The 7,226-nt window shown below is 41.8% G+C and overlaps 1 protein-coding gene across 1 annotated transcript; it reads right to left on the reverse strand.

The window, feature by feature from the left end:
* Positions 1-2,577: 2,577 nt before the first annotated feature.
* On the reverse strand, positions 2,578-5,997 carry LOC122788402 (collagen alpha-2(I) chain-like). Its single transcript, XM_044055475.1, has one exon. The coding sequence runs from the start codon at positions 5,995-5,997 to the stop codon at positions 2,578-2,580; it is 3,420 nt and encodes a 1,139-aa protein (XP_043911410.1).
* Between the last annotated feature and the right edge of the window lie 1,229 nt (positions 5,998-7,226).

The following is a 7,226-nucleotide window of genomic DNA, read 5'->3' on the forward strand; positions in this document are numbered from 1 at the left end:
CATAGTTAAATCTTTCAAACCCTTATTAAAAAGATAAGAATGAACATAAATTATAAGATTCCATTTAATTAAATAACTTTTTAAAAATTAGAAATAAGCTTTTAAAAGTTCATCTATTCAGTGCTTCTATCCTTAACAGGCTGCTGATGGGGCAATATTCATTTAATCAGGCTGACTATAGGCATTTAGCTGTAGTTACCAAATTAATTTATTTTTCTCCAAATAAAGTGCCCAGGGTCCCCCTCTGTTTTCTACTGTAACTCTGTCTATAGCCATATATTTAAAATGGTGCCCATTATTATATATACATGCTTTGCCAAGGCCTTATTTAACTTTTGTTTTTTAATACAATATTTATATCCATAAATACATTCCCTTAATTTACATTGTCTTGCCCATGTAAAAACATGGACATAACTGACATATCACTACGTATACAGCTCCCTTGGTATCGCATATATACTTGCTCCTTATTTTATACTTTGAGTCACCTATAATTCCTCACCCATATTGATGAATTTACAATAGGGACAAAAGACACATTTTCTCATTTGAGGATTAATTGCTTCTACAGTTTTGGAAAAATTCTGGGTGTATATTAGATCAGTGAAATGGCATTACAGTGAATGCTGTTTCGCCGACACATATAGACCAAAATCTGAAAATAGCAAAGGCTCAGATCAGCGATTTTTTCCCAGGAAAAAAAAAATTGCTTGGCCTGAGCCATGACATTGCCCTTTATTCCACTGTAGTGTGATCTCTGAGTTGATATATTTAGGTAGGGGGGGTGTGTGATCACAGCCTCCCCAGTGGTGGGGGTGTGTGGGGCAAAGCCCCCCACTTTATGTTTGAAATCGTGTGCATGTGTTTTTAGTGCAAGTGATTTATTTCCCAGGGAAAGAAATCGCTGTTTTGAATGTTCATGGTTTAGTGAGGTCGCGGATTATGTGTCAATGAAGAGCCATTCACGCCTCTTTGAGCATTTAATATAGACCCAAATTTCTCAAGCATATTCTTAAAATTAAATCCTCTTCTTAACACTATACTAGGGTTATCATATATTATACCTCTAAGGGTCACATCATCTTCTATAACCTTTCATTTTTGTTAAGAATTTCCCTCAGCATATTAAGGTCACCAGAATAAGTGGTGATAAAAGCCATCGACGATTCAGTATTAGCCTTCTTATTAACACCACTGACCTCCAAGGTATTGTTACAATCAATATTCAATAAACCATTTTCAAGTTTGATAGGAAGTTGACCCCCAGGAATGGGAGTAAAAGAAGCAGATGTTCTTTTCTTCTAAAGCAGTTCATTTGACAACTGTGATGCGTATACCCTCACCTACTGAGCATGCCCACTAAATGGGAACGTTCTTCTAAAAATGCTGGTCCAATGAAACCATCCTTGCTGGCCGGACTAATTGGCCTTTCAATACCGATTTCTTCAGATAGTATGGGTGGGAACTTGAAAAGTGCAGAAAGGTGTTGAATAGGTTTTCTTTCTAAATATCCTCAAAAATTATCTTTTATTTTTTTCTGTCCTTTTGCAGGAAAACATCCAAATAAGCAATTTTTTTCAAGACTGGCATCATTGGTAAAAGACAAAAAAATCAGTTTGTATTATTATTAATATACTGCATAAAAGCATTAATGCTCTCCTTACCACCCTTTCATATAATAAAGATATCATCAAGGTAGAGGACATATATCCAAATATTACCCATTAGTAAAATCATTATTTAGTACAAAATTCCATTCCCAGAGAGCCATGACTATATTCAAAAAAATGGTGCTGCAAGGTGACCCCCCCCCCATTGCTACTCCTATTTTTTGCAGATGATGTTTACCAATAAAGTACAAAAAATTGTTTCTGCATAATATCAAACAATTCCTTGTTTAAATTACGATCATCCTGTGTTACCCCTTTATTCATAAGGACTCAGGTACCTTTCAATTCCTGCCTGCTGGGATATTACAGTGTAAAGATCCTTTACATCTATAGTTAAAAATATAAGAATTCAAATTTATTCTGCAATCTATGAATAAATCCTGAATATGGCAGTTGATCCACCTATATGCTCTGTTCATCACATTCTTAGACACCAGTTCACATGTACCCATTCCGGATATTTCATACATATATTATAATCAACCCTCCCCTTATCTGGCTTCATTCTGTTTAAGATATTCTAGTATGGAACGTTCATCTTTATTCAAATTATCATTACTATTGTTAATATTATAATATATTGTCCTTTCCCTAATATCCAGTTCACATACTTTTTTCAAAAATTAGCAAGGCTTGATGGAGGGGCGGGTTATAGGTACTAGAAATTTCCAAATCTGCACTTGGTCGGGAGCTGTCCTGAAACAATAATTTAAAATTCAATTTCCTTAAATATAATTTCAAGTCCAATAAAATATTAGATAAATTAGCTTTAACAGTAGGAACAAAAGTCAACCCATTACTTAATACATCAGCCACGTGTCTGTCAATAGTCTCAGAAAAGTTATATATATTAAAGTCCCCAGTCTGGTTAGTTAGAATTTTACAGTTACTAAAACTTATTAAATCATCCACTGTTGACTCGAAACCAATTCTCTGGGTCTATATAACGTGATACAAACGCAAGTCTCTCATTTATCTCCTCCGTTTGTTGTACTGTCACCATGGTTGATTGGTTTGGGTCACGTCCTGAGGGCTCCTTTCTCTCCATTAGTTCCTCCTGGAAGGTGCATAAAATGCTGTGTATAGAACTGGGTGGTTTCCTTTTGCCCCTATGATGCTGTGTATAGGACTGGGTGTTTTCTTTTAGCCCCTTTGCCCTTTCCCTAATTATCTTGGAGCATCTCAAAGGTGGAAATTTGCTCTGAGCATTAACAGGCAGGACCATCTCTGCATTATCACTCCCAGTAGCATGACTGTCACCAGTCATTCCCTTTTGTTCCTCACTCCCAGTAGCATGACTGTCACCAGTCGTTCCCTTTTGTTCCTCACTCCCAGTAGCATGACTGTCACCAGTCGTTCCCTTTTGTTCCTCACTCCCAGTAGCATGACTGTCACCAGTCGTTCCCTTTTGTTCCTCACTCCCAGTAGCATGACTGTCACCAGTCGTTCCCTTTAGTTCCTCACTCCCAGTAGCATGACTGTCACCAGTCGTTCCCTTTTGTTCCTCACTCCCAGTAGCATGACTGTCACCAGTCATTCCCTTTTGTTCCTCACTCCCAGTAGCATGACTGTCACCAGTCATTCCCTTTTGTTCCTCACTCCCAGTAGCATGACTGTCACCAGTCGTTCCCTTTTGTTCCTCACTCCCCATAACATGACTGTCAACAGTCGTTCCCTTTTGTTCCTCACTCCCCATAGCATGACTGTCACCAGTCATTCCCTTTTGTTCCTCACTCCCAGTAGCATGACTGTCACCAGTCATTCCCTTTTGTTCCTCACTACCAGTAGCATGACTGTCACTAGTTCCCTTTTGTTCCTCACTCCCCATAGCATGACTGTCACCAGTCGTTCCCTTTTGTTCCTCACTCCCCATAGCATGACTGTCACCAGTCATTCCCTTTTGTTCCTCACTCCCAGTAGCATGACTGTCACCAGTCATTCCCTTTTGTTCCTCACTCCCAGTAGCATGACTGTCACCAGTCGTTCCCTTTTGTTCCTCACTCCCAGCAGCATGACTGTCACCAGTCGTTCCCTTTTGTTCCTCACTCCCAGTAGCATGACTGTCACCAGTCATTCCCTTTTGTTCCTCACTCCCAGTAGCATGACTGTCACCAGTCATTCCCTTTTGTTCCTCACTCCCCGTAGCATGACTGTCACCAGTCGTTCCTGTTTGTTCCTCACTCCCAGTAGCATGACTGTCACCAGTCATTCCCTTTTGTTCCTCACTCCCCGTAGCATGACTGTCACCAGTCGTTCCTGTTTGTTCCTCATTCCCAGTAGCATGACTGTCACCAGTCATTCCCTTTTGTTCCTCACTCCCAGTAGCATGACTGTCACCAGTCGTTCCTGTTTGTTCCTCACTCCCAGTAGCATGACTGTCACCAGTCATTCCCTTTTGTTCCTCACTCCCAGTAGCATGACTGTCACCAGTCATTCCCTTTTGTTCCTCACTCCCAGTAACATGACTGTCACCAGTCGTTCCCTTTTGTTCCTCACTCCCCATAGCATGACTGTCACCAGTCGTTCCCTTTTGTTCCTCACTCCCCATAGCATGACTGTCACCAGTCATTCCCTTTTGTTCCTCACTCCCAGTAGCATGACTGTCACCAGTCGTTCCCTTTTGTTCCTCACTACCAGTAGTATGACTGTCACCAGTCGTTCCCTTTTGTTCCTCACTCCCCATAGCATGACTGTCACCAGTCGTTCCCTTTTGTTCCTCACTCCCCATAGCATGACTGTCACCAGTCATTCCCTTTTGTTCCTCACTCCCAGTAGCATGACTGTCACCAGTCATTCCCTTTTGTTCCTCACTCCCAGTAGCATGACTGTCACCAGTCGTTCCCTTTTGTTCCTCACTCCCAGTAGCATGACTGTCACCAGTCGTTCCCTTTTGTTCCTCACTCCCAGCAGCATGACTGTCACCAGTCGTTCCCTTTTGTTCCTCACTCCCAGTAGCATGACTGTCACCAGTCATTCCCTTTTGTTCCTCACTCCCCGTAGCATGACTGTCACCAGTCATTCCTGTTTGTTCCTCACTTCCAGTAGCATGACTGTCACCAGTCATTCCCTTTTGTTCCTCACTCCCCGTAGCATGACTGTCACCAGTCGTTCCTGTTTGTTCCTCATTCCCAGTAGCATGACTGTCACCAGTCGTTCCTGTTTGTTCCTCACTCCCAGTAGCATGACTGTCACCAGTCGTTCCTGTTTGTTCCTCACTCCCAATAGCATGACTGTCACCAGTCATTCCCTTTTGTTCCTCACTCCCAGTAGCATGACTGTCACCAGTCGTTCCCTTTTGTTCCTCACTCCCAGCAGCATGACTGTCACCAGTCGTTCCCTTTTGTTCCTCATTCCCCGTAGCATGACTGTCACCAGTCGTTCCCTTTTGTTCCTCACTCCCAGTAGCATGACTGTCACCAGTCGTTCCTGTTTGTTCCTCACTCCCAGTAGCATGACTGTCACCAGTCATTCCCTTTTGTTCCTCACTCCCAGTAGCATGACTGTCACCAGTCATTCCTGTTTGTTCCTCACTCCCAGTAGCATGACTGTCACCAGTCATTCCCTTTTGTTCCTCACTCCCAGTAGCATGACTGTCACCAGTCGTTCCTGTTTGTTCCTCACTCCCAGTAGCATGACTGTCACCAGTCATTCCCTTTTGTTCCTCACTCCCAGTAGCATAACTGTCACCAGTTGTTCCTGTTTGTTCCTCACTCCCAGTAACATGACTGTCACCAGTCATTCCCTTTTGTTCAACATTCCCAGTAGCATGACTGTCACCAGTCATTCCCTTTTGTTCCTCACTCCCAGTAGCATGACTGTCACCAGTCGTTCCCTTTTGTTCCTCACTCCCAGTAGCATGACTGTCACCAGTCATTCCCTTTTGTTCCTCACTCCCAGTAGCATGACTGTCACCAGTCGTTCCCTTTTGTTCCTCACTCCCAGTAGCATGAATGTCACCAGTCGTTCCCTTTTGTTCCTCACTCCCAGTAGCATGACTGTCACCAGTCATTCCCTTTTGTTCCTCACTCCCAGTAGCATGACTGTCACCAGTCGTTCCCTTTTGTTCCTCACTCCCAGTAGCATGACTGTCACCAGTCGTTCCCTTTTGTTCCTCACTCCCCGTAGCATGACTGTCACCAGTCGTTCCCTTTTGTTCCTCACTCCCAGTAGCATGACTGTCACCAGTCGTTCCCTTTTGTTCCTCACTCCCCGTAGCATGACTGTCACCAGTCGTTCCCTTTTGTTCCTCACTCCCAGTAGCATGACTGTCACCAGTCATTCCCTTTTGTTCCTCACTCCCAGTAGCATGACTGTCACCAGTCATTCCCTTTTGTTCCTCACTCCCCGTAGCATGACTGTCACCAGTCGTTTCCGTTTGTTCCACATTATTGCTGTTGATATTAACATTCAATGAAGCTTGTTCTTTTCCCAGAAAGTATTTTGTAAACAAAGGAGTTTGGGATAAGTGGTACCATTTGCATAATTGGCTTGGTTCCTTCCAATTTTCTTTATTGTTACTGTTCTTATGTTTTACAAATGTTTATCAACACTATTAATGATTCTTCGCCACTCACATTTATATCTTTCGTAAAGGAGGTCCTGTTTAATGGCATTATCTAAGTCCAGTTCAGCTGTTAAATGTTCAATTTGTTTGTTAATATGCTTTATCAGTACCTCCAAATGTTATTTAATTAAATGGAATCTTAAATTTATTTTCATTCTTATGTTTTCAATGAGGGTTTGAACGCTTTAACTATGTTTTTGGGTCTAGAAGGTTGAAATTGCCAGTGAGTTTAAAAATGGTTAGCTGTTTAATCAACTGTCACACTCTTCTAGGTTTCACTACCTAACTTTGAATGGAATGTATTTTCATTTATTTATTTAATTATATGTTAATTTTGTCCGATATTAAATGAAATATATGTTTTTAATGAATGGGATATTAGCCGTCCTTAGGGACTGATGCAGGAACTGAATTGGTTTAGAGATTTGGTTGTCAGCCAATCATATGCTTGATTAATATGCAGTAGGTATCTTTAGGGCTATTTACATGTTTTTTGAATTTATAACTTTTACCTGATGAAGTTCACATATAGTTAAGAAGTGGACAAAAGTGTTTATTCTCAATGAAAATACTGTTTGGATTTAGGATTTGCTTCTTTGTCAACCACTGTTTTTTTTTTTTTTTATCAGTCGGTTTTGTTTTTGTCTTTCTGCAGAAGAGAAATTAACAATTTCTACTTTAATGGCTTCCCAGAAGGCCTCTCTCTCTCAAGTCTCACAGCATGTGGTGCTGGTCAGCCTCATGCTTATTACATCTAGAATGTGGAGCACAGGACCCTAATAGTGGCCATACTGAGACATTTGTACAGGAGACCCTTAGGATGACCACACTGGCACATGTGGCCCAGGTGAGGCTCATGATGACCACACTGGCATGATGTACAGGTGAGCCTCATGATGACCACACTGGCATGATGTACAGGTGAGCCTCATGATGACCACACCTGCACGATATACAGGTGAGCCTCATGATGACCACATTGACACGAT

The sequence above is a fragment of the Protopterus annectens genome, chromosome 13.part0 (genome assembly GCF_019279795.1).
Source record: "Protopterus annectens isolate FY-2018-M chromosome 13.part0, PAN1.0, whole genome shotgun sequence".
Taxonomy (NCBI): domain Eukaryota; kingdom Metazoa; phylum Chordata; order Ceratodontiformes; family Protopteridae; genus Protopterus; species Protopterus annectens.